We start from the raw sequence: 27,526 nt of genomic DNA, 5'->3' as shown, positions 1-27,526 counted from the left end.
CCTTGCTATTGAGAAAGGCTGCCGTAGGCAGACCTGGCTCTCAAGAGAAGACAGACTATGTGCACACTGCCCAAAAAATTAGGTTGAAACTGAGCTGCACTTCCTAACATCCTGGCAAATGTGTGACCATATTAGAGACACATATTTCCATCAGATTACACAGACCCACATAGAATTAGAAAACAAACCCAATTTTGATACACTCCCATATCTACTGGGTGAAATACCACAGTGTTCCATCACAGCAGCAACATTTGTGACCTGTTGCTACAAGAAAAGGTCAACCAGTGAAGAACAAACACCATTGTAAATACAACAATGTTATTTATTTTCCCTTTTGTACTTTAACTATTTACACATAATATGACATTTGAAATGTCTTTATTTTTTTGGAACTTTTGTGAGTGTAATGTTTACTGTTCATTTTTATTGTTTATTTTCGCTTTTGTTTTATCTACTTCACTTGCTTTAGCAATGTTAACATGTTTTCCATGCCAATAAAGCACATAAATTGACGTTGAATTGAGAGAGTGGGGGGAGGGGCCCAGGGTTAGGAGTCAGTGGCTGGAATTAGAATGCATGAATAAGTGGGGATGGATTTTTCAATGAGATGAATGTGTTTAACTGGATGTTAAGAGCTGAGCTAATGTCAAAGTGTTGAGCTGCTCAGGGTAATCCCCTCACACCCCGGGGACAGTTCCTGACTGAACCCAGGGTCACTCTGTCCTGATGCATAGTTAGACACCTCTCCACTCCTGATCTGTAATGCAGCCTTGTTCATCAATTACTCTTAACATCACTTTACCTTTCTACCTTTTATTAAAATACAATGGGTTTATAGTTGATGTGAATACAGTATTTGTCATTGAAGCGCACACCTAAACGGACCCCTATTCTCTCTCCCTGTGTCTCCTCTAGACACCAGTAGTAATGGGGATAAGACTGGCACCATGCTCTCTGATGGAGCCATCTATAGCAGCATAGACTTCACCACCAAGGCTAACTACAACAGCCCCAGCCAGGGCTCCCAGGGAGCCACCCCCTATGCCACCACACAGATCCTCCACTCCAGTAGTATCCATGAGCTGGCTGTGGACCTCCCCGAGGCCCAGTGGAAGGCCTCCATCCAGGCCAAACAGGAGATGGCCAACCTGGGGTATTCCCTGCCCGACAAGAACTCCTGCAACAACAGTGAGTGGATAGAGTGTGTGTGTGTGTGTGTGTGTGTGTGTGTGTCTGTATCTGTGTGTGTGTCTGTGTGTGTGTGTCACACAGAAGCTGAGACTTCTCATATTTCCCTGAAATGCTAAATACCCACAGCTCAACACAGCCCTATGATACATGGCCATACACACAGACACATTGTCTGTGTTATATTAACCCTAACCATAATGGACACACTCCTCCTACTGTGAGTGTATGACCCCAGGACAAATCACTGCTGAGTGACAGATCAGCACGGAATGTTTCATATGATACCCCAGTTCACCCCTGTTGTAAAAGGTCTGGGTGTAGCTGGTGCAAAGAAGTCATCCTGGTCCGCGACGGGGCTGGTTTTCTTTTTGTAATCCGTGATTGACTGTAGACCCTGGGGCGGCAGGGTAGCCTAGTGGTTAGAGTGTTGGACTAGTAACCGAAAGGTTGCAAGTTAAAATCCCTGAGCTGACAAGGTACAAATCTGTTGTTCTGCCCCTGAACAGGCAGTTAACCCACTGTTCCTAGGCCGTCATTGAAAATAAGAGTTTGTTCTTAACTGACTTGCCTAGTAAAATAAAGGTCAAATAAAACATACCTCTTGTGTCTGAGCTGTTGAATTGCGACTCTACTATGTCTCTATACTGACGCTTAGCTTGTTTGATTGCCTTGCGGACGGAATAGCTACACTGTTTGTATTCAGTCATGTTTCCGGTCACCTTGCCCTGATTTAAAGCAGTGGTTCACGCTTTCAGTTTCGTGCGAATGCTGCCATGAATCCACGGTTTCTGGTTTGGGAATGTTTTAATAGTTGCTGTGGGTATAACATCACAGATGCTCTTGCTAATAAACTCGCTCACCGAACTCGCTCAGCGTATTCGTCAATGTTGTTGTTTGATGCAATGTGGAACATAACCCAGTCCACGTGATCGAAGAAATCTTGAAGCGTGGATTCAGATTGGTCGTACCAGCGTTGAACAGACCTATGCGCGGGAGCTTCCTGTTTTAGTTTCCGTCTATAGGCTGGAAGCAACATAATGGAGTCTTGGGCCGCTTCTCCAAAAGGAGTGCGGGGGAGGGCCTTAAATGCATCGCGGAAGTGAGAATAACAATGATACAGGGTTTTACCAGCCATGGTTGCACAATTGATATGCTGATAGAATTTAGGGAGTCTTTTTTTCAGATTAGCCTTGTTAAAATTCCCAGCTACAATGAATGCAGCCACAGGATATGTGGTTTCCAGTTTACATAGTCAAATGTCAAATTAAGGTTGTTCAGGGCCATCGATGACTCTGCTTGGAGGGGAATATATGCGGCTGTGAATATAATCGAGAACGAGAGAATTCTCTTGGTAGATAATGCAGTTGACATTTGATTGTGAGGAATTCTAAGTCAGGTGAACATAAGGACTTGAGTTCCTGTATGTTGTTATGATCACACCACGTTTCGTTAATCATAAGGCATACCCACCCCCCCCCCCCCCGCCCTTCTTCTTACCAGAAAGATGCTTGTTTCTGTTGGCGCGATGCGTGAAGAAACCAGCAGGCCCTACCGACTCCGATAGTGTGTCTCGAGTGAGCCATGTTTCCGTGAAGCAAAGAACGTTACAGTCTCTTATGTCTCTCTGGAATGCTACCCTTGCTCGGATTTCTCCTACCTTGTTGTCAAGAGACTGGACATTCGCCCGTCTCCGGGGCCTGACCAGAAGACCGCTTCGTTTGCCCCTTTTACGGCGTCGTTGGTTTGGTTCGCCGGCTGGGATCCGATCCATTGTCCTGGGTGGTGGGAAAAACAGAGGATCTGTTTCAGGAAAGTCGTATTCCTGATCGTAATGATGGTGAGTTGACGTTGCTCTTATATCCAATAGTTCCTCCCGACTGTATTTAATAAAACATAAGATTACCTAGGGTACCAATGTAAGAAATAACACGTAAAAAAAAAAAATTCTGCATAGTTTCCTAGGAACGCGAAGCGAGGCGGCCATCTCTGTCGGCGCCGGAAGTGTATTACCAAATACATGTAGTAATACCAAGCCCACACAATAGGACCAAAATACATAAAACAAACACGCACAAAAACCATGGGGAAAACAGAGGGTTAAATATTGAACATGTAATTGGGGAATTGAAACCAGGTGTGTAAAACAAAGACAAAACAAATGGAAAATGAAAAGTGGGCAGGCACTGGATAGAAGGCCGGTGACGTCGACCGCCGAACGCCGCTCGAACAAGGAGAGGGACCGACTTCGGCGGAAGTCGTGACAGTACCCCCCCCCCCCCCCCCTCCCCGACGACCCGGAGGACGAGGCGCAGGGCGATCCGGATGGAGACGGTGGAACTCCCGCAGCAACGAAGGGTCCAAAATGTCCTCCACCGGCACCCAGCATCTCTCCTCCGGACCGTACCCCTCCCACTCCACAAGGTACTGAAGGCCCCTCGTCCGACGCCTCGAGTCCAGTATGGCTCGAACAGCATACGCCGGGGCCCCCTCGATATTCAGAAGGGGTGGAGGGCAATGAACCTCCCGCACCTCAGACTCCTGGAGTGGACCAGCCACCACCGGCCTAAGGAGAGACACATGGAACGGTAATCTGGGGGAAGCTGTAACCTGTAGCAAACCTCGTTCTCCTCTTTGAATGGCCCCACAAACCGCGGGCCCAGCTTCCGGCAGGGCAGGCGCAGGGGCAGGTTTCGGGTCAAGAGCCAGACCCGGTCCCCCGGTGCGAACAGCGGGGCCTCACTGTGGTGGCGATCGGCGCTCGTATTCTGACGCCTCACAGCCTGTTGCAGGTGCACATGAGCGGCGTTCCAGGTCTCCTCTGAGCGCTTAAACCATTCGTCCTCCGCAGGAGCATAGATCTGGCTCTGATGCCTAGGTGCCAGAACCCGGCTGATACCCCAGTATGCACTGGAATGGAGAAAGGTTAGTGGAGGAGTGGCGAGCGAGTTTTGGGCCATCTCTGCCCAGGGAATGAACGCCGCCCACTCCCCCGGCCGGTCCTGGCAATAAGACCGCAGAAACCTACCCACATCCTGGTTTACTCTATCCACCTGCCCATTACTCTCGGGGTGAAAACCCGAGGTAAGGCTGACAGAGACCCCCAGACGTTCCATGAACACCCTCCAGACCCTTGATGTGAACTGGGGACCTCGATCAGACACTATATCCTTAGGCACCCCATAGTGCCGGAAGACATGTGTAAACAGGGCCTCCGCAGTCTGTATTGCCGTAGGGAGACCGGGCAAAGGAAGGAGACGGCAGGACTTGGAGAACCGATCCACAACAACCAGGATCGTGGTGTTACCCTGTGAGGGAGGAAGATCCGCGAGGAAATCCACCGATAGGTGCGACCATGGCCGTTGTGGAACAGGTAAGGGCTGTAACTTCCCTCTGGGCAGGTGCCTAGGGGCCTTGCACTGGGCGTACACCGAGCAGGAGGAAACATAAACCCTCACATCCTTGGCCAAGGTGGACCACCAGTACTTCCCACTAAGACAACGCACTGTCTGACCAATGCCAGGATGACCAGAGGAGGGTGGCATGTGGGCCCAATAGATCAATAGACAGAACGTACAGACGCCCAGCTGGACACTGGGGACGAGTGGGCTCTGTACGTAACGCCCGCTCGATGTCCACGTCCAGCTCCCACACCACCGGTGCCACCAGACAAGAAGCCGGAAGTATGGGAGTGTGTTCCATGGACTGCTCCTCTGTGTCATACATCCGGGACAGTGCATCTGCCTTAGTGTTCTGGGAACCTGGTCTGTAGGACAGGGTGAAAAAAACAGGTAAAGAACATGGCCCACCTTGCCTGGCGAGGGATCAGTCTCCTCGCCATCCGGATGTACTCCAGATTGCGGTGGTCAGTCCAGATGAGAAAAGAGCCTTGACAACAGCCAACAGCTCCTGGTCCCCCACATCATAGCTTCGCTCCGGCGGGCTGAGCTTCTTTGAAAAGAAAATACAGGGGCGGAGCTTTGGTGGTACCCAAGCGCTGTTTATCCCCGGATAAACCTACGGTAGTAGTTGGCAAACCCTAGAAACCGCTGCACTTCCTTTACCTTGGTGGGAGTCGGCCAATTACGCACGGCTGAAATGCGGTCACTCTCCATCTCCACCCCTGAAGTGGAAATGTGGTACCCTAGGGAGGAGACGGACAGTTGGAAGATCAGACATTTCTCAGCCTTGACGTACAGGTCATGCTCCAACAGTCGACCAAGCACCCTGCGCACCAGGGATACTTGGCGCGTGTAGCGGAGAATATAAGAATGTCGTCGATATACACCACTACACCCTGCCCGTGCAGGTCCCGGAAAATCTAATCTACAAATGCCTGGAAAACTGATGGAACATTCATCAACCCATACGGCATGACAAGGTACTCATAGTGCCTTGAGGTGGAACTAAATGCCGTCTTCCACTCGCCCCCGTCCTGGATACACACCAGGTTGTAAGCTCTCCTGAGATCCAATTTTGTGAAGAAGCGCGCACCGTGCATTGACTCTGTCACACTGGCTATGAGAGGCAGCGGGTAGCTGTACCTCACAGTGATCTGATTGATACCTCGATAGTCAATGCACGGGCGCAGACCTCCATCCTTCTTCTTTACAAAAAAAGAAACTAGAGGAGGCAGGTGAAGTGGAGGGCTGAATGTACCCCTGACCCAGGGATTCGGAGACATATGTTTCCATAGCCGCCGTCTCCTCCTGTGACAGGGGATACACGTGACTCCTGGGAAGTGCTGCGTCTACCAGGAGATTTATCGCACAATCCCCCCGTCGATGGGGTGGTAATTGCTGCGTCTACCAGGAGATTTATCGCACAATCCCCCCGTCGATGGGGTGGTAATTGAGTCGCCTTCTTCTTACAGAAGCACAGTGACCTGGTCTGGACTTTCCACCGTAGTAGCACCCAAGGAAACCCGTAAACACCTCCTCAAATATAAAGGCAAAACAAATGGAAAATTAAAAGTGGCTCGGCGATGGCTAGAAAGCCTGTGACGTCGACCTGCGAACGCCACCCGAACAAGGAGAGGGACCGACTTCGGCAGAAGTCGTGACACATGTTTACAAGCCATTGGTTTACTGTGACCTGACAGCAGTTTGTTCTCTAATACTCACTATTTCACAATCTGTTTCTGAAGCCCATTCCAGCTCCACTATGACTGCCTGATTCTGTTTTAAGGACAAATTTTCCCCTCGCTGCCATCCAGTCTTGGTCACTTTCCAAGGTTAAATAAACACCAGATGAAGGGCTAGGGAGCTAGAATAATGCACTGTTCCCTCCAGCCTTGGATTAAGTTACTTCCCTCTCTCTGTTCTAACTAATTTCTTATCCTCTTTAGCACAACTAATATTTAAGAAAATAATCCAACTCAATTATAATGGATTTGATAGAAGACTTTTCTAAAAGCCTTGTGGAGTTTCCTAATGAGTTTTCTGGTGCTGTTTATACATATTCATGGTCTCATTCTCTAGAGATTTAAAGTAGATTCATTATATCATTTTTTACAATGTGCCCATGATGTAATAACTAATAGAAACTGAATTCCCGATCCTTTGCTCTGTCTTGCATTATTTTAAAAAGTTAAATGTGATTATATTTGTAGAAAATGCTACAATAAATGACTTGCTCCTGCTGCAAGTGGATTTATCTCTCCCATCTCAAGAATGAATAATAATTTTTCCTTCTTCCAATATTAAACATGCACTCGTATTTTAATAAAGTTATGCATCACAAACAAAGGCTAAATGTTTCACTGAGTGAATCTGACCATGGGTGGGTGGGTGAGGGAGGGAGGGAGGGAGGGAGGGAGGGAGGGGAGGGAGGGAGGGAGGGAGGGAGGGAGGGAGGGAGGGAGGGAGGGAGGGAGGGAGGGAGGGAGGGAGGGAGGGAGGGAGGGAGGGAGAAAGAGAGAGAGAGAGAATGTCAAGATGGATGGATGGAAGAGGTGTGTGTGATTGAGATGTGTCCAGATAGATAGAAGAGGTATGTGTGATTGAGATGTGTGTGTGATTGAGATGTGTCCACATAGATAGAAGAGGTATGTGTGAGTGAGATGTGTGTGTGATTGAGATGTGTCCAGATAGATAAAAGAGGTATGTGTGATTGAGAGGTGTGTGTGATTGAGATGTGTCCAGATAGATAGAAGAGGTATGTGTGATTGAGATCTGTGTGGTGTGATTGAGATGTGTCCAGATAGATAGAAGAGGTGTGGGTGATTGAGATGTGTGTGTGATTGAGATGTGTCCAGATAGATGGAAGAGGTGTGGGTGATTGAGATGTGTGTGTGATTGAGATGTGTCCAGATAGATGGAAGTGTCATTTTTTGAATTTTTTACCTTTACTTAACTAGGCAAGTCAGTTAAGAACAAATTCTTATTTTCAATGATGGCCTAGGAACAGTGGGTTAACTGCCTGTTCAGGGGCAGAACGACAGACTTGTACCTTGTCAGCTCGGGGATATGAACTTGCAACCTTTCGGTTACTAGTCCAACGCTCTAGTCCAAATAGTTAGAAGTGGTGTGTGTGATTGAGATATATTCAGATAGATAGAAGAGGTGTGGGTGATTGAGATATATTCAGATAGATGGAAGAGGTATGGGTGATTGAGAGAGAGAGAATGTCAAGATGGATGGATGGAAGAGGTGTGTGTGATTGAGATGTGTCCAGGTGGATGGAAGAGGTGTGTGTGATTGAGATGTGTCCAGGTGGATGGAAGAGATGTGTGTGATTGAGATGTGTGTGTGATTGTTCAGATAGATAGAAGAGTTGTGGGTGATTGAGATATGTTCAGATAGATAGAAGAGGTGTGGGTGATTGAGATATGTTCAGATAGATAGAAGAGGTATGGGTGATTGGGAGAGAGAGAATGTCAAGATGGATGGATGGAAGAGGTGTGTGTGATTGAGATGTGTCCAGATAGATAGAAGAGGTGTGTGTGATTGAGATGTGTCCCGGTGGATGGAAGAGATGTGTGTGATTGTTCAGATAGATAGAAGAGTTGTGGGTGATTGATATATATTCCGATAGATAGAAGAGGTGTGGGTGATTGAGATATATTCAGATAGATAGAAGAGGTGTGGGTGATTGAGATGTGTTCAGATAGATAGAAGAGGTGTGGGTGATTGAGATGTGTTCAGATAGATAGAAGAGGTGTGGGTGATTGAGATATATTCAGATAGATAGAAGAGGTGTGGGTGATTGAGATGTGTCCAGATAGATAGAAGAGGTGTGGGTGATTGAGATGTGTTCAGATAGATAGAAGAGGTGTGGGTGATTGAGATGTGTTCAGATAGATAGAAGAGGTGTGGGTGATTGAGATGTGTTCAGATAGATAGAAGAGGTGTGGGTGATTGAGATATGTTCAGATAGATAGAAGAGGTGTGGGTGATTGAGATATGTTCAGATAGATAGAAGAGGTGTGTGATTGAGATGTGTCCAGATAGATAGAAGTGGTGTGGGTGATTGAGATGTGTCCACTGCTTGCCTGATCCTCTAACTGCATGTCCTGCATGTGCTTCAGCCAATCACCTGATGCCACTGTATATTTTTGCCCTTTAACCCCACTAGCACTCCTTTTCATTCCTGACTACCGATTGGCCGAGGGATTGTCTAATAGAATGCCACACAACCAATCACAAGATTTCAGCACCACCAGCTCAGAGCGAAGCGGCAGCCTATCAGGTTGGTTTCTGATGTGGCAGGCAGGGATCTGACTGTTCTTCCTTCTCCCCTTAACATTCTGGGATAACTCAATGACTGCCATTTAATCGACTGTATCATTGATTGACTTGTTAATTGCTTTATTGATCTCTTTTGCATGTGCAAAACCCAACGACTAAGGGAGGTCTTTATTATCCCACTCCTCACCCTCACCACTGTTACTTTGCTCCTGCTGCTAATACTCACAACTCATTTCAAATTCAGATGAGAATTGAGGCAAGGGGACTCCTTCAGACAGTTGGAGTGGTGCATTGTGAGACACACACACACACACACACACCATCTGAGACGCTTGGCTGACTAAAGTGGTGAGATTGCCTCCCATTTTCCCTCTTCTTCTATTGGTTACTGACCACAGTAAAACCCATGTCGTGATAATTTTATAGGGCACTCTCTATCTCCCCTCTTATCCTCTCCCCTTACCTCCCATCTGGTCTCTTATCCAATGCACTGGGCTGGCAGACATTAGGCTGGAAAGGTGAGGCAGTCTGGAGTGGTCACATCTTCAGCCAGGTCAACAGTCAGTCACTATGCTGGAGGTAGAGAGGGAGAGATGGCACAGTAGAGGGATGGCACCAGTTTCATAACGAGAGAGAGAGACAGAGAGAGAGAGAGACAGAGAGAGACAGAGAGAGAGAGAGAGACAGAGAGACAGAGAGAGACAGAGAGAGACGAAGACAAAGAGAGAGACAGAGAGAGGAGAGCGAGAGAGACAGAGAGAGACAGAGAGAGAGAGAGAGCACAAGAGAGACAGAGACAAAGAGAGACAGTGTTGTGCTCAGAGAAGAGCAGATAGAGGCTGAGTATTTGCATAAACACAGAGAGACCAGGGGACACGAAGGTGTTGATAAACACAGAGAGGGCAGGGGACAAGAAGCTGTTGATCAACACAGAGAGACCAGGGGACAAGAAGCTGTTGATCAACACGGAGAGACCAGGGGACAAGAAGCTGTTGGACAACAACGAGAGGGTAGGGGACAAGAAGCTGTTGATCAACACAGAGAGACCAGGGGACAAGAAGCTGTTGATAAACACAGAGAGACCAGGGGACAAGAAGCTGTTGATCAACACAGAGAGACCAGGGGACAAGAAGGTGTTGAGCAACACAGAGAGGGCAGGGGACAAGAATGTGTTGATAAACACAGAGACCAGGGGACAAGAAGGTGTTGATAAACACAGAGAGACCAGGGGACAAGAAGCTGTTGATCAACACAGAGAGACCAGGGGACAAGAAGGTGTTGATCAACACAGAGAGGGCAGGGGACAAGAAGCTGTTGATAAACACAGAGAGACCAGGGGACAAGAAGCTGTTGATCAACACAGAGAGGGCAGGGGACAAGAATGTGTTGATCAACACAGAGAGACCAGGGGACAAGAAGCTGTTGATAAACACAGAGAGGGCAGGGGACAAGAAGCTGTTGATAAACACAGAGAGGGCAGGGGACAAGAATGTGTTGATCAACACAGAGAGACCAGGGGATAAGAAGCTGTTGATAAACACAGAGAGGGCAGGGGACAAGAAGCTGTTGATCAACACAGAGAGACCAGGGGACAAGAAGCTGTTGATCAACACAGAGAGACCAGGGGACAAGAAGCTGTTGAACAACACAGAGAGGGCAGGGGACAAGAAGCTGTTGATCAACACAGAGAGACCAGGGGACAAGAAGCTGTTGATCAACACAGAGAGGGCAGGGGACAAGAATGTGTTGATCAACACAGAGAGACCAGGGGACAAGAAGCTGTTGATAAACACAGAGAGGGCAGGGGACAAGAAGCTGTTGATAAACACAGAGAGGGCAGGGGACAAGAATGTGTTGATCAACACAGAGAGACCAGGGGATAAGAAGCTGTTGATAAACACAGAGAGGGCAGGGGACAATAATCTGTTGATCAACACAGAGAGACCAGGGGACAAGAAGCTGTTGATCAACACAGAGAGACCAGGGGACAAGAAGCTGTTGATCAACACAGAGAGACCAGGGGACAAGAAGCTGTTGATCAACACAGAGAGACCAGGGGACAAGAAGCTGTTGAACAACACAGAGAGGGCAGGGGACAAGAAGCTGTTGATCAACACAGAGAGACCAGGGGACAAGAAGCTGTTGATAAACACAGAGAGGGCAGGGGACAAGAAGCTGTTGATCAATACAGAGATACCAGGGGACAAGAATGTGTTGATCAACACAGAGAGACCAGGGCACAAGAAGGTGTTGATAAACACAGAGAGACCAGGGGACAAGAAGCTGTTGATCAACACAGAGAGACCAGGGGACAAGAAGGTGTTGATCAACACAGAGAGGGCAGGGGACAAGAAGCTGTTGATCAACACAGAGAGACCAGGGGACAAGAAGCTGTTGATCAACACAGAGAGGGTAGGGGACAAGAAGCTGTTGATAAACACAGAGAGGGCAGGGGACAAGAAGCAGTTGATAAACACAGAGAGGGCAGGGGACAAGAAGCTGTTGATCAACACAGAGAGACCAGGGGACAAGAAGCTGTTGATAAACACAGAGAGACCAGGGGACAAGAAGCTGTTGATCAACACAGAGAGACCAGGGGACAATAAGCTGTTGATCAACACAGAGAGACCAGGGGACAAGAATCTGTTGATCAACACAGAGAGGGCAGGGGACAAGAAGCTGTTGATCAACACAGAGAGACCAGGGGACAAGAAGCTGTTGATCAACACAGAGAGGGCAGGGGACAAGAAGCTGTTGATAAACACAGAGAGGGCAGGGGACAAGAAGCTGTTGATCAACACAGAGAGACCAGGGGACAAGAATCTGTTGATCAACACAGAGAGGACAGGGGACAAGAAGCTGTTGATAAACACAGAGAGGGCAGGGGACAAGAAGCTGTTGATCAACACAGAGAGACCAGGGGACAAGAAGCTGTTGATCAACAGAGAGAGACCAGGGGAAAAGAAGCTGTTGATAAACACAGAGAGGGCAGGGGACAAGAATGTGTTGATCAACACAGAGAGACCAGGGGACAAGAAGGTGTTGATCAACACAGAGAGACCAGGGGACAAGAAGGTGTTGATCAACACAGAGAGGGCAGGGGACAAGAAGCTGTTGATCAACACAGAGAGACCAGGGGACAAGAAGATGTTGATCAACACAGAGAGGGTAGGGGACAAGAAGCTGTTGATCAACACAGAGAGGGCAGGGGACAAGAAGTTGTTGATAAACACAGAGAGACCAGGGGACAAGAAGCTGTTGATCAACACAGAGAGACCAGGGGACAATAAGCTGTTGATCAACACAGAGAGACCAGGGGACAAGAATCTGTTGATCAACACAGAGAGGGCAGGGGACAAGAAGCTGTTGATAAACACAGAGAGGGCAGGGGACAAGAAGCTGTTGATCAACACAGAGAGACCAGGGGACAAGAAGCTGTTGATAAACACAGAGAGGGCAGGGGACAAGAAGTTGTTGATAAACACAGAGAGACCAGGGGACAAGAAGCTGTTGATCAACACAGAGAGGGCAGGGGACAAGAAGCTGTTGATCAACACAGAGAGGGCAGGGGACAAGAAGCTGTTGATCAACACAGAGAGGGCAGGGGACAAGAAGCTGTTGATTATGTTAACCTAATGTGTATTTCATTTGGTAACCTCAGGATATTTTTAATTGAAATGTCTGAGATTTAAAGCATATATGTCCTACTAACTGGATTCACCTGTATAGGAATTATATTGGGACTGTACCCTTGCACTTCCCCCTCCGTGGTAGGCCTTAAGAAATAGTATAATTACAGAGATGTATTGCATGTACTGTGAGGCATGCTGTACACAACTGCCCTGGTTTAAGTGAAACAGCATCTTATTAAATATGCATTTATCTTGTTTAGTTGACTTATCTCTATCCGTCTGTGGCTTATCTCTCTATATGCCAACATGTTTCTCTACGAGGACTAAAACCCTAGAGAAATACACAACAGAGTTCTGACCCTATAATTATACATTTGACGTTTTAGTCGTTTAGTGACGCTTTTATCCAGAGTGACTTACAGTAGTGAGTGCGTACATTTTCATATTGGTCCGCCATGGGAATCAAACCCACAACCTTGGTGTTGCAAGACCCATGATCTACCAACTGAGTTACAACAGACTATAGAACTGCAATGGACTATAGAACTACAATGGACTATAGAACTACAATGGACTATAGAACTACAACGGACTATAGAACTACAATGGACTATAGAACTACAATGGACTATAGAACTACAACGGACTATAGAACTACAATGGACTATAGAACTACAATGGACTATAGAACTACAATGGACTATAGAACTACAATGGACTATAGAACTACAACGGACTATAGAACTACAATGGACTATAGAACTACAACGGACTATAGAACTACAATGGACTATAGAACTACAACGGACTATAGAACTACAATGGCCAGAGTTTGGGTGACAATGAAGGAAACTTTACTACACTTCATGTTTTGAGGTCAACTAATGAATCACAAGACATTTGAAAAGGAAAGAAGTTAAAAGAGGTAGGTACAACAGCACAGTGCTTCGCTTCAACAAGCTCAGGAGGAAATAATGAACGTTAGGTCTGACATCAAGAGGAACAGAAGTAGAGCAGCTTTCATGGTTGCGTGGGTCTCCACTGGGGATGTGGGGGTGTTGATCATTAAAATCTACAGTACTGCAGGAGGATTGGAGAGAGGAGGATTGGAGAGAGGAGGAGAGGAGAGAGGAGGAGGGGAGAGAGGAAGAGAGGAGAGAGGAGGAATGGAGAGAGGAGGGGAGGAGAGAGGAGGAGAGGAGAGAGGAGGAGAGGAGAGAGGAGGAGGGGAGAGAGGAAGAGAGGAGAGAGGAGGAACGGAGGAACGGAGAGAGGAGGGGAGGAGAGAGGAGGAGAGGAGAGAGGAGGAGAGGAGAGAGGAGGAGAGGAGGAGAGGAGAGGAGAGAGGAGGAGAAGAGAGAGGAGGAGAGGAGAGAGGAGGAGGGGAGAGAGGAGAGAGGAGGAGAGAGGAGGAGCGTAGAGAGGAGGAGCGGAGAGAGGAGGAGAGGAGAGAGGAGGAACGGAGAAAGGAGGAGGGGAGAGAGGAGAGAGGAGGAGCGGAGAGAGGAGGAGAGGAGAGAGGAGGAACGGAGAGAGGAGAAGGGGAGAGAGGAGAGAGGAGGAGCGGAGAGAGGAGGAGAGGAGAGAGGAAGAACGGAGAGAGGAGGAGAGGAGAGAGGAGGAGCGGAGAGAGGAGGAGAGGAGGAGGGGAGAGAGGAGGAGCGGAGAGAGGAGGAGAGGAGAGAGGAGAGGAGAGAGTAGGAGCGGAGAGAGGAGGAGAGGAGAGAGGAGGAGAGGAGAGAGGAGGAGGGGAGAGAGGAGGAGGGGAGAGAGGAGAGAGGAGGAGGGGAGAGAGGAGGAGAGGAGAGAGGAGGAGCGGAGAGAGGAGGAGAGGAGGAGAGGAGAGAGGAGGAGGGGAGAGAGGAGGAGGGGAGAGAGGAGGAGCGGAGAGAGGAGGAGAGGAGAGAGGAGGAATGGAGAGAGGAGGAGAGGAGAGAGGAGGAGGGGAGAGAGGAGAGAGGAGGAGAGAGGAGGAGCGTAGAGAGGAGGAGCGGAGAGAGGAGGAGAGGAGAGAGGAGGAACGGAGAGAGGAGGAGGGGAGAGAGGAGAGAGGAGGAGCGGAGAGAGGAGGAGAGGAGAGAGGAGGGGAGGAGAGAGGAGGAGAGGAGAGAGGAGGAGAGGAGAGAGGAGGAGAGGAGGAGAGGAGGAGAGGAGAGGAGAGAGGAGGAGAGGAGAGAGGAGGAGAGGAGAGAGGAGGAGAAGAGAGAGGAGGAGGGGAGAGAGGAGGAGAAAAGAGAGGAGGAGGGGAGAGAGGAGGAGAGGAGAGAGGAGGGGAGGAGAGAGGAGGAGAGGAGAGAGGAGGAGAGGAGAGAGGAGGAGAGGAGAGGAGAGAGGAGGAATGGAGAATGGAGGAGAAGAGAGAGGAGGAGGGGAGAGAGGAGAGAGGAGGAGCGGAGAGAGGAGGAGAGGAGGAGAAGAGAGGAGAAAGGAGGAACGGAGAGAGGAGGAGAGGAGAGAGGAGGAGAGGAGAGAGGAGGAGGGGAGAGAGGAGGGGGGAGAGAGGAGGAGCGGAGAGAGGAGGAGAGGAGAGAGGAGGAATGGAGAGAGGAGGAGAGGAGAGAGGAGGAGGGGAGAGAGGAGAGAGGAGGAGAGAGGAGGAGCGTAGAGAGGAGGAGCGGAGAGAGGAGGAGAGGAGAGAGGAGGAACGGAGAGAGGAGGAGGGGAGAGAGGAGAGAGGAGGAGCGGAGAGAGGAGGAGAGGAGAGAGGAGGAACGGAGAGAGGAGAAGGGGAGAGAGGAGAGAGGAGGAGCGGAGAGAGGAGGAGAGGAGAGAGGAAGAACGGAGAGAGGAGGAGAGGAGAGAGGAGGAGCGGAGAGAGGAGGAGAGGAGAGAGGAGGAACGGAGAGAGGAGGAGAGGAGAGAGGAGGAGAGGAGGAGGGGAGAGAGGAGGAGCGGAGAGAGGAGAGAGGAGGAGAGGAGAGAGGAGAGGAGAGAGTAGGAGCGGAGAGAGGAGGAGAGGAGAGAGGAGGAGAGGAGAGAGGAGGAGGGGAGAGAGGAGGAGGGGAGAGAGGAGAGAGGAGGAGGGGAGAGAGGAGGAGAGGAGAGAGGAGGAGCGGAGAGAGGAGGAGAGGAGGAGAGGAGAGAGGAGGAGGGGAGAGAGGAGGAGGGGAGAGAGGAGAGAGGAGGAGAGGAGCGAGGAGGGCGGGAGAGAGGAGAGAGGAGGTGCGGAGAGAGGAGGAGAGGAGAGAGGAGGAGAGGAGAGAGACGGAGAGAGGAGAGGAGAGAGGAGGAGGGGAGAGAGGAGAGAGGAGGAGCGGAGAGAGGAGGAGAGGATAGAGGAGGAGAGGAGGAGCGGAGAGAGGAGGATAGGAGAGAAGAGGAGAGGAGAGAGGAGGAAAGAGGAGAGGAGAGAGGAGGGGAGAGAGGAGGAGAGGAGAGAGGAGGAGCGGAGAGAGGAGGAGAGGAGAGAGGAGGAGCGGAGAGAGGAGAGAGGAGGAGAGGAGAGAGGAGGAGAGGAGAGAGTAGGAGCGGAGAGAGGAGGAGAGGAGAGAGGAGGAGAGGGAGAGAGGAGGAGGGGAGAGAGGAGGAGAGGAGAGAGGAGGAGGGGAGAGAGGAGGAGAGGAGAGAGGAGGAGCGGAGAGAGGAGGAGAGGAGGAGAGGAGAGAGGAGGAGGGGAGAGAGGAGAGAGGAGGAGAGGAGCGAGGAGGACGGGAGAGAGGAGAGAGGAGGTGCGGAGAAAGGAGGAGAGGAGAGAGGAGGAGAGGAGAGAGGAGGAGAGGAGAGAGACGGAGCGAGGAGAGGAGAGAGGAGGAGGGGAGAGAGGAGAGAGGAGGAGCGGAGAGAGGAGGAGAGGAGAGAGGAGGAGAGGAGGAGCGGAGAGAGGAGGATAGGAGAGAAGAGGAGAGGAGAGAGGAGGAAAGAGGAGAGGAGAGAGGAGGGGAGAGAGGAGGAGAGGAGAGAGGAGGAGCGGAGAGAGGAGGAGAGGAGAGAGGAGGAGCGGAGAGAGGAGGAGAGGAGAGAGAAGGAACGGAGAGAGGAAGAGGGGAGAGAGGAAAGAGGAGGAGAGGAGAATCAATCGAATCAAATCAAATTTATTTATATAGCCCTTCGTACATCAGCTGATATCTCAAAGTGCTGTACAGGAACCCAGCCTAAAACCCCAAACAGCAAGCAATGCAGGTGTAGAAGCACAGTGGCTATGAAAAACTCCCTAGAAAGGCCAAAACCTAGGAAGAAACCTAGAGAGGAACCAGGCTATGTGGGGTGGCCAGTCCTCTTCTGGCTGTGCCGGGTGGAGATTATAACAGAACATGGCCAAGATGTTCATCATGTCAGGTAGTCCTGAGGCATGGTCCTAGGGCTCAGGTCCTCCGAGAGAGAGAAAGAAAGAGAGAAAGAGAGAATTAGAGAGAGCACACGTAAATTCACACAGGACACCGAATAGGACAGGAGAAGTACTCCAGATATAACAAACTGACCCTTGCCACATGAACTACTGCAGCATAAATATTGGAGGCTGAGACAGGAGGGGCTTAGCTGGAGGAGATAGCTGGCTAGTGAGCTCCATGATCCCTGTATTATCTCATTCCGGAGCCCAGGAGAAGGGTTATGTTCTCACTGTTCTTGGAGTGGTGTCATCCATACCTACTTCCCCCCCTCTCCTCCAATTATAGACTACCCCACTCCTAATGAGCTACATGGCTCAGGGCTGTAGGGGGGTCAGTGTTGATGATCTAGTCTGCTGCATCCTCCACCCACATACCAAATATATTGGGATGATTTCACAAATAGGCACACTTGCTATTTATCTGTCCAGCCAGGTAACCCCCATGTGTCTTACATCAGATAGCATGACTCTCCTCTCTACAATTATTATAAGCCCATAATACAGTGTTACTCAGGTTTTCTAAGAAACCCCCATCCACCTCGTTCCCTGAAAACCCAGTCTGATCTATTCTCTCAGTGCTATGTTTAAATCTGGATGTGGAGTCCTTCCTTCTGGACTCCATTCTGAGGCTCTGCCTGTGTCTCTCACTCAGCGCTGAGGCACCCAATAAAAACAGAGGCAGCTCAAGTCTGCTTGGCCCCAAAGTTATATGCTGGGAGGAAGCGCCCAAACCAGGCGGTATAAATACCCAGCTCCACATCTAAATATGGTGGTAGTTCCTTTTGAAGACAGGCCCAGTGTTTGTCAGCGATAGATGGGTCTGATGTCTACTTCCTGTGTAGCTCCTAGACAAAGCTTTCTTTGTATTTTTCATATGTTGGTGCTTCTGATTGTAACATCAGTGTCAGCCGTCCTTCCCTCCATGGCAGAGGCTCATTTACAGTATTGATGCCTGCTCCGGTGAGGAGGGACTCTGGGTGATTGAGCAATCATGCCAGCTTGCCATTTATTGGGAAAAGTCGAGCGTCGCCCAGAGGAACGATTAGGAAACCCAATTACTTTCAGAGTGTACTTCCTGGACTGGGCTTACTGTTGTTATTTTATTACTCCCAGTCTTTATCAGACTATCCTCCTCCCAGTCCTAATATCTTGTTGCAATCCAATCATCTTTGACGGGAGCATTTCTGCCCGGGAACAGCTAAAATCTTATAGGGAAAATGGTGAAATTACTAAATTCTTCATCTACTGCTAAAGCAATATGCTTCTGACCTCATCCTTACTGGATCATAGAGATGCATTTCCCAAAATATCCCTGAGTGTTGATGGACAGTCTTTTTTGATGACATTGAGCTAATTTGTAGCCATGTCCTTGTCTGGACAGTCTATTAGATTACATGGTGTTGCATGGCACAAGATGCAGGGTTCCCTGAAATGTAGCTTTTTTTGTGGCTCTGAGCAACGTGATTATAGGCCTTTGGCAGTGAGGGTTAACCAACAGATGACAGATACAAATGTACACAAGAGGCCTCCAAGGATGGTTTTCACTAGCCTGTATGTGTGGCTGGCGATGTCAACTGGGGAGTATTTTCTGGATTGAGATGTGAGGTGTCCATTGGCAGACTGATAGTGGAGTCTGCCACAAATGTGGATTCCTAGAAAGGACTCCAAACTCAGTTTATCTCCCAGTTCTCTCAGACCTCAGACACACATGCAATGCTCATATCACAAATACACATTTATATTTACACATATATTGAGGACTCATGCTCATATGTTCTCTATATAGGGGACTCATGCTCATATGTTCTCTACATAGGGGACTCATCTCATATGTTCTCTATATAGGGGACTCATGCTCATATGTTCTCTATATAGGGGACTCATGCTCATATGTTCTCTATATTGGGGACTCATGCTCATATGTTCTCTATATAGGGGACTCATGCTCATATGTTCTCTATATAGGGGACTCATGCTCATATGTTCTCTATATAGGGGACTCATGCTCATGTGTCCTCTATATTGGGGACTCATGCTCATATGTCTTCTATATAGGGGACTCATGCTTATATGTCCTCTATATAGGGGACTCATGCTCATGTGTCCTCTATATAGGGGACTCATGCTCATGTGTCGTCTATATATGGGACTCATGCTCATATGTCCTCTATATTGGGGACTCATGCTCATATGTCCTCTATATTGGGGACTCATGCTCATATGTCCTCTATATTGGGGACTCATGCTCATATGTCCTCTATATTGGGGACTCATGCTCATATGTCCTCTATATAGGGGACTCATGCTCGTATGTCCTCTATATAGAGAAAACACAGAGCCTGCAGCCTTTTCCTGTCTAGGACAAGTGATCTGAGGCCTGCGGACCACACTGGGGACAACTGAGAAAGATAACAGTGGGCTTTAGATGTCAAAGATCACCTGAGATAAAGACAGTCCCCCCCCCCACCCTATCTTCACTGTCACCAAATAATTTAAACCCCAATCTAGACGTAGGCCTGGCTGGCAGATTTATAAAGATGGATGGGGCAGAGCAGAGGAGAATCTAGTCTCAGAGGGGTGTGAGGGGAAATGGATGGGGAAGGGGAGCTCTCCCTTTCTCTCTCTCTCTCTTGCGTAATCAAATCAATGACAGTGTAATAGACTCTCAGTGAATTCCATTATGGCCACACAGACGCCACGGACCCATTCATTATGATGATGTTCTGAAGTGAGAGATTTCATTGTGGACCCACACCTCTAGTGAAATGGGGACACTAAGGGATGGCTGGAGGACCGGGGTCTACTTTGAGATTTCTGGCTTCTTTACTGCTGCTCTCTCCCTGTTTCTATGGAGATTTGAGGGCTTTCAGCAGATCAATCAATGGAAGCACACTTTCATTACTTGGCCTTGAGCTTCTTCTATATGAGGCTGCTGACAGGCATGGCTCATTAAATCTGTTTGTTTGAGAATGTGGGTGACTTTTAGAAGGAGATGACCTGTTTGAAATGACCTGTTTCGAAATGAAGGAATGTTCAGCTTTATATGTTCAATCGATTTCTGTTGGCAACATCTGTTTGTTAGACTGACAGTGAATACTTCACATAGCCACCCATGTTATATGGTTTTATAGATTTTTCTAGTAATTGAATTCTTCATGTTGTCTGAGTCAATCTCTCTAACTCGCTCCATCTCTGCTGTCCATAGGTGGTAAGGGGGGTAAGAAGAAGAAGGCCAAGGTTGGCGCCAAACCCACCAAGGCTAACGGCTCCAGCTGGGCCAATGTGCCCCTGCCCCCTCCACCTGTACACCCTCTCCCTGGCACCGAGATGGACCACTACCCCAACGAGCACTATGAAGGAGGAGGGTATGAGCCACATCCACCATAACATCCACTCCATACATCCATGGAGATGCAGAACAGTCCACAATCTGCCCATACAGTCCAATTGGATTCTACCACACTAATTAGAACAATTATATGTATCTACCATTGTCTGATCCTTCATTCAGGCTTTGCCGAAAGTGAGACAGTTACTCCTAATAGGGGATCAGGGGAAAACATTAGCTTTTACATGTATATACAGTAGACTGTTGAGTTGAAGTAGAACCCAACCAACTGCTGTGTGTTATTATAGGACATTGTTGTGCTCCTGGCTAGCTGTTCCTCTCTGTGGCTAATTACACCAGTACATCTGGAAAGAAGTAGAGGGATCTGTATGTTACTGTCTCCCCAGACACGCAGGATGGACAGAGATGGTTTCACATCAATCTATCTGCTCATCCCATATTTTTATCTGAGGGAGAAACTTCATGAGTGCATTGTTTCACCATTGCAGTCTCCTGCGGCAAGCGGGACTGACAAATCCATCTATTCTGCTGATTCTCTTTCTGAGGGAAAGAATGTCAGGACTACGTTGTTTCAAGCTGGGAGAGTGGGAAAGACCCAAAACAGAGACAAAAAGAGAGAGATTCCACAGTGAGCTCTCTCCACTAACTGAGTATGAGGGAAGCGTTTTACTCATAAACTATTTTCTCTTTTCCATGTTGCCTAGCCTCTCTCAGCTCTTTTCCCACCAAATGACCCTCACGCAACTGTTATTGTTAGTGGACTGCCAGGCGTTCCTTCATGTAAAGTCTGCCTTTAGTCAGGGGAGGTGTAAGCTAAAAATGTTAGTTATATCCCAAAATAGATTCACTCACACATAGTATCTCATTTAACTGTGTGTCTCCCTAGTTGAGGTGTGCTGTCCTCTAACCTTCATCTTCAGTCTGGGACACTCATCTGGTTTAATAGGCTATCTGGCAAATGAGGAGTCCTCTGCACTGTAAATCTGAGCCTCTTAATGACCACAGATTTAAACAGTTATGTCCTATGGAGTGTGCACTGACAAATTCCTTTAATTAACATTTTCTTTACGACTAGTGTTATTTCAGCATGTATAAACGCCGTTATGGGGAATTAAAACCTCACTCCCTCCATTGCTCATTACTCGTATGTACAAAGTCCTTTAGAATGTTTGACAAGGTCACATTAGTCTGAAGTCCTTTAGAATGTTTGTCAAGGTCACATTAGTCTGAAGTCCTTTAGATCGTTTGACAAGGTCACATTAGTCTGAAGTCCTTTAGAACGTTTGACAAGGTCACACTAGTCTGAAGTCCTTTAGAATGTTTGCCAAGGTCACACTAGTCTGAAGTCCTTTAGATCGTTTGTCAAGGTCACACTAGTCTGAAGTCCTTTAGAATGTTTGCCAAGGTCACACTAGTCTGGCACATTACCAAAAGAAAGACAGTCTAGTCTCTTCAGACTAGTGTTATCTTACCCCTCTCCCTCTCTCTCTCTGTCTGTCTGTCTGTCTGTCTCTCTCTCTCTCTCTCTCTCTCTCTCTCTCTCTCTCTCTCTCGCTCTCTCTGTGGCCACCCCAGGTATGAGAGTGATGGCTGGGGTCCTCCCATGCCCGTGCAGACCTACCTCCACCAGGGAATGGAGGATGAGCTAGAGGAGGAGGAAGAGAGGGTCCCCACCCCACCCATGCGTGGAGTGGCCTCGTCCCCAGCAGCGGTGTCCTTCGGTCAGCAGTCCACGGCCACCCTCACCCCCTCTCCCCGGGAGGAGCTGCAGCCCATGCTCCAGGCCCACCTAGACGAGATCACCCGTGCCTACCAACTGGACAAGGCCAAACAGACATGGTACGTACTCCCACTGGAGGGGAAGACTACAGAAGCAGTACAAGGTTCAAATGGGGTGATATGAGAACGGCTACTATGGATATTGTGCTGAATGTGTTTTTCTTTGATGATCTATTTATTTCTCACTTCAATGTTTTATTTAGGTGTTATTTTAGCTGCACAGTGACAGCGTTGCGCAGAACAGAATCATGTCATTTGAATGGGCCAGTGTTGCCACTTACATGACTGTCCCTTCTGACTTGTTTAGGCTGCATCCCACACCCATGCTGCTACACATGCCGTTGTTGTGGTGGTCACGCACGGCAGATGAAGGCCGTGTTTCTTCCTGTTAGAAGAGAGGGAGAGAACAAAGGATGAAGAGAGGGAGAGAGCGAAGGAGAAAGGGAGGGAAAGAGGGAGAGAATGGCATCCATTCATTAAAGTAGAGGGAATAGGGAAGACTTGCCAGGAAGGAGCTGTGGTGTTAGCCGGTAATGACTGCATTGGGTTTGAGAGCATCTTTTGACAACAGGAAGGAGCCAGTAATTACATCAGAATCAGAATCCATCTCACCGCAGACTGTCTCAAAGACACTACGCCGCTCCTTAAACAAACGGGGCTGTCAGCGACGTGAGCGGAGCGGGCTGCTTGAGGGGTGACAGCCTCGTGTCGACAGGTCTAGAGAGCGGGCCCATTGTACCCTCTTCAACTGCAATTACAGGGTCATTGTGTTGGCATGGAAGGAGGAGAGACGTAGAATTAGTGGAATTGTCCCAATTCATTCAAAGCCGGCAGAATCTGAAAGAATTTCTAAATTTAGCTTGACAGTTCCTTTCGTCTATCTTGGATTCCTTCTTTATGTCCTCCTGTCTTTCATTCACCAGCTTTGTCTTTCTTGATGTCTTTTGACATTCGTTCTCTTCCCTGCTCTTGCTGGCCCCCCACCAGCAGCCCATCCTCTCCTGTGTCTGTGTTTTGGTGTGTACCTGCAGCATGGTGATAACCCATATTACTCTGACTCTCTGACAGGCTCATGCAGGGTGGCTCCCTCCCCCCCCTCCCTCCCCAGGCTCCCGCACCTCCGGTGGGGTACGTGTCCAGCACCCTGGTGTCTGACCTGGAGACTGACATCCCTGACGAGGATGAGGAAGAGGAAGAGGATGACAGCTATGAGATGTCCAGGCCTCTCTATGGTATTGAGCAGACGCCAGGGTCCAGCATGGACAACCTAGACAGCTCCGTATCAGGTGAGATACTGCACCGATACAATGACATGTGGACAGAACAGAAGGTATTGGAACTTCTTCCACCCTTCATTAGTATTCAAATCTGCCTGATTTTATGCAGTTTCCTGCCACTCTCGGAGGAATGGTTTGGATATTACAAAGAAATCAATCGCTCTCCAAAACAAAAAGATGTGAAATACAAAAGCATGTTCAGTTGTCATTCCACAGTCATTTAAAAAGATCACAGACCCCTTATCAGGTAACCTATCAAATGTAAAGGGCAGTTCTGCCACCGTCTATGTGAAAACAATCTCTCTGACCTGCTAGCCCAAGGGAGGGTGGTTTTTGCTCCCCACGTAACTGCAAATCTCATAGTGTTTGAAAAGCAATGTTTTTAAAATATTTGACTTTGATGGCATCGGGTAAACTTTGTAACCTCATATGTTTTTCTACAAAACTTAAAAATGCATTGTTTTCACATTGTTTTCACATTGTTTTCACATTGTTTTCACAATGTTTTCACTTGTATTGCACTGGAGATAATGGAAACGAGGTTAAAAAGTGATAGAATTACACAACAAAATACCACAGATGCCTCAAGTTCTTAGGGAGCGTGCAACTGGCATGCTGACTGCAGGAATGTCCACCAGAGCTGTTGCCAGAGCCACCTCCAATTTGTCAGTACTTCCAACTGACTGTGCACCTGCCCAGTCATGTGAAATCCATAGATTCATTTATTTAAATTGACTGATTTCCTATATGAACTGTAAATCAGTAAATTGTTGAAATTGTTCTATGTTGCGTTGATATTTTTGTTCAGTATAATAAATACGTCTTACAATTATGTTTGCCTACAGTTACAGACTGCATTTTGACTATTGATTCATAATGATGTCCTGTATATGTACTGTTTATGACATAGCTATGTGTCTCTATAGTGTGGTAATTTGCACCTCATCTGATGAATGTATTGAATGTAGCTTAAGCCCAGTTTGTTCAAGTGGTTTTGCCAGACTGTGGTACTATAATTATCATACCCAAAAGAGATAAGAAAGTTCATTCATTTTAGAGAGAGAGAGAGAGAGGGAGAGAGGGAGAGACAGACAGACAGAGATTTATCTCACACAAAGCATCATGCGAGTGCCATGTCCATAAGAGATTTAGAATACATTTCACGTACGGAATATTCCATTCCAGACTGGAGGCACCATTTCAATTTTTACAACTCACTGAAAGCTTTTACAGCCGTCTGTCTGTCGGAGAGAGAGACATGTGAAGGGCATGACATTGGAGAGGCAGAAACAGCACGGCTGCATCCTACTGCTCATATTGACTGAACAGGACATACAAGTCCTCTATACTGGACATGGCTGATACTATAGACAGGATGAAGCAGCAGTTCTGTTTGTTTTGAGTTGGGAGGGATAGAACAAAGAATAGAAGAGAAAAGGGAAACAGTATATCTATAGAGAGAGACAGAGAGAGGGAGGAAGAGATATATCTATAGAGAGAGACAGAGAGAGGGAGGAAGAGATATATCTAGAGAGAGAGACAAAGAGAGAGAGGGAGGAATATATTTATCTATGGAGAGAGACAGAGAGAGGGAGGAAGAGATATATCTATAGAGAGAGACAGAGAGAGGAAGAGAGAGGAAGAGATATATCTATAGAGAGACAGAGAGAGAGGGAGGAAGAGATATATCTAGAGAGAGAGACAAAGAGAGAGAGGGAGGAAGAGATATATCTATAGAGAGACAGAGAGAGAGGGAGGAAGAGCATATATCTAGAGAGAGACAAAGAGAGGGAGGAAGAGATATATCTTATAGAGAGAGACAAAGAGAGAGGGAGGAAGAGATATATCTAGAGAGAGACAGAGAGAGAGGGAGGAAGATATATATCTAGAGAGAGACAGAGAGAGAGGAAGAGATATATCTATAGAGAGAGACAGAGAGAGAGGGAGGAAGAGATATATCTATAGAAAGAGACAAAGAGAGAGGGAGGAAGAGATATATCTATAGAGAGAGACAAAGAGAGGGAGGAAGAGATATATCTATAGAGAGAGACAAAGAGAGGGAGGAAGAGATATATCTATAGAGAGAGACAAAGCGAGGGAGGAAGAGATATATCTATAGAGAGACAGAGAGAGAGGGAGGAAGAGATATATCTAGAGAGAGAGACAAAGAGAGAGAGGGAGGAAGAGATATATCTATAGAGAGACAGAAAGAGAGGGAGGAAGAGATATATCTAGAGAGAGACAAAGAGAGGGAGGAAGAGATATATCTATAGAGAGAGACAAAGAGAGAGGGAGGAAGAGATATATCTAGAGAGAGACAGAGGAGAGGGAGGAAGATATATATCTAGAGAGAGACAGAGAGAGGGAGGAAGATATATATCTAGAGAGAGAGACAAAGAGAGAGGGAGGAAGAGATATATCTATAGAGAGAGACAAGAGAGAGGGAGGAAGAGATATATCTATAGAGAGACAGAAAGAGAGGGAGGAAGAGATATATCTAGAGAGAGACAAAGAGAGGGAGGAAGAGATATATCTATAGAGAGAGACAAAGAGAGAGGGAGGAGAGATATATCTAGAGAGAGACAGAGAGAGAGGGAGGAAGATATATATCTAGAGAGAGACAGAGAGAGGGAGGAAGATATATATCTAGAGAGAGAGACAAAGAGAGAGGGAGGAAGAGATATATCTATAGAGAGAGACAAAGAGAGAGGGAGGAAGTGCTATATCTAGAGAGAAGACAGAGAGAGGGAGGCCAGAGATATATCTAGAGAGAGACAGAGAGAGAGGAGGAAGAGATATATCTAGAGAGAGAGACAAAGAGAGAGGGAGGAAGAGATATATCTATAGAGAGAGACAAAGAGAGAGGGAGGAAAGATATATTTCTAGAGAGAGACAGAGAGAGAGGGAGGAAGAGATATATCTAGAGAGAGACAGAGAGAGGGAGGAAGAGATATATCTAGAGAGAGACAGAGAGAGAGGGAGGAAGAGATATATCTAGAGAGAGACAGAGAGAGGGAGGAAGAGATATATCTAGAGAGAGAGACAAAGAGAGAGGGAGGAAGAGACATATCTAGAGAGAGACAGAGAGAGGGGAGGAAGAGATATATCTAGAGAGAGACAGAGAGAGGGAGGAAGAGATATATCTAGAGAGAGACAGAGAGAGGGAGGAAGAGATATATCTAGAGAGAGACAGAGAGAGAGGGAGGAAGAGATATATCTAGAGGAGACAGAGAGAGAGGGAGAAGAGATATATCTAGAGAGAGACAGAGAGAGGGAGGAAGAGATATATCTAGAGAGAGAGACAAAGAGAGAGGGAAGAAGAGATTATATCTATAGAGAGACAGAGAGAGAGGGAGGAAGAGATTATCTAGAGAGAGACAAAGAGAGGGAGGAAGAGATATATCTATAGAGAGAGACAAAAGAGAGAGGAAGGAAGAGATATATCTAGAGAGAGACAGAGAGAGAGGGAGGAAGAGATATATCTAGAGAGAGAACAGAGAGAGAGGGAGGAAGAGATATATCTAGAGAGAGACAGAGAGAGGGAGGAAGAGATATATCTAAGAGAGAGAGACAAAGAGAGAGGGAGGAAGAGATATATCTATAGAGAGAGACAAAGAGAGAGGGAGGAAGAGATATATCTAGAGAGAGACAGAGAGAGAGGGAGGAAGATATATATCTAAGAGAGACAGAGAGAGGGAGGAGATATATATCTAGAGAGAGAGACAAAGAGAGAGGGAGGAAGAGATATATCTATAGAGAGAGACAAAGAGAGAGGGAGGAAGAGATATATCTATAGAGAGACAGAAAGAGAGGGAGGAAGAGATATATCTAGAGAGAGACAAGAGAGGGAGGAAGAGATATATCTATAGAGAGAGACAAAGAGAGAGGGAGGAAGAGATATATCTAAGAGAGAGACAGAGAGAGAGGGAGGAAGATATATATCTAGAGAGAGACAGAGAGAGGGAGGAAGATATATATCTAGAGAGAGAGACAAAGAGAGAGGGAGGAAGAGATATATCTATAGAGAGAGACAAAGAGAGAGGGAGGAAGTGATATATCTAGAGAGAGACAGAGAGAGAGGGAGGAAGAGATATATCTAGAGAGAGACAGAGAGAGGGGGGAAGAGATATATCTAGAGAGAGAGACAAGAGAGAGGGAGGAGAGATATATCTATAGAGAGAGACAAAGAGAGAGGGGGAAGATATATTTCTAGAGAGAGACAGAGAGAGAGGGAGGAAGAGATATATCTAGAGAGAGACAGAGAGAGGGAGGAAGAGATATAT

General features: G+C 47.6%; 1 protein-coding gene across 6 annotated transcripts in view; it reads left to right on the top strand.

The window, feature by feature from the left end:
* robo2 (roundabout, axon guidance receptor, homolog 2 (Drosophila)) overlaps positions 1–27,526 on the top strand; it is a 375,041-nt gene that overhangs the window by 310,963 nt on the left and 36,552 nt on the right. For 3 of the 6 annotated variants that reach the window (XM_031791149.1, XM_031791151.1, XM_031791148.1), the window contains 5 exons: positions 919–1,191; positions 8,767–8,880; positions 20,044–20,203; positions 21,763–22,026; positions 23,035–23,252. In XM_031791149.1, the coding sequence (XP_031647009.1) occupies positions 919–1,191; positions 8,767–8,880; positions 20,044–20,203; positions 21,763–22,026; positions 23,035–23,252 (1,029 nt within the window). The remainder of the gene's footprint in view (positions 1–918; positions 1,192–8,766; positions 8,881–20,043; positions 20,204–21,762; positions 22,027–23,034; positions 23,253–27,526) is intronic. The other 3 variants (XM_031791154.1, XM_031791152.1, XM_031791150.1) reach the window with 1 other exon arrangement.

This window comes from Oncorhynchus kisutch, linkage group LG15 (assembly GCF_002021735.2).
Source record: "Oncorhynchus kisutch isolate 150728-3 linkage group LG15, Okis_V2, whole genome shotgun sequence".
Taxonomy (NCBI): domain Eukaryota; kingdom Metazoa; phylum Chordata; class Actinopteri; order Salmoniformes; family Salmonidae; genus Oncorhynchus; species Oncorhynchus kisutch.
Note: the sequence above shows the minus strand (reverse complement) of the source record. Positions and strands in the feature narration are given on the sequence as shown.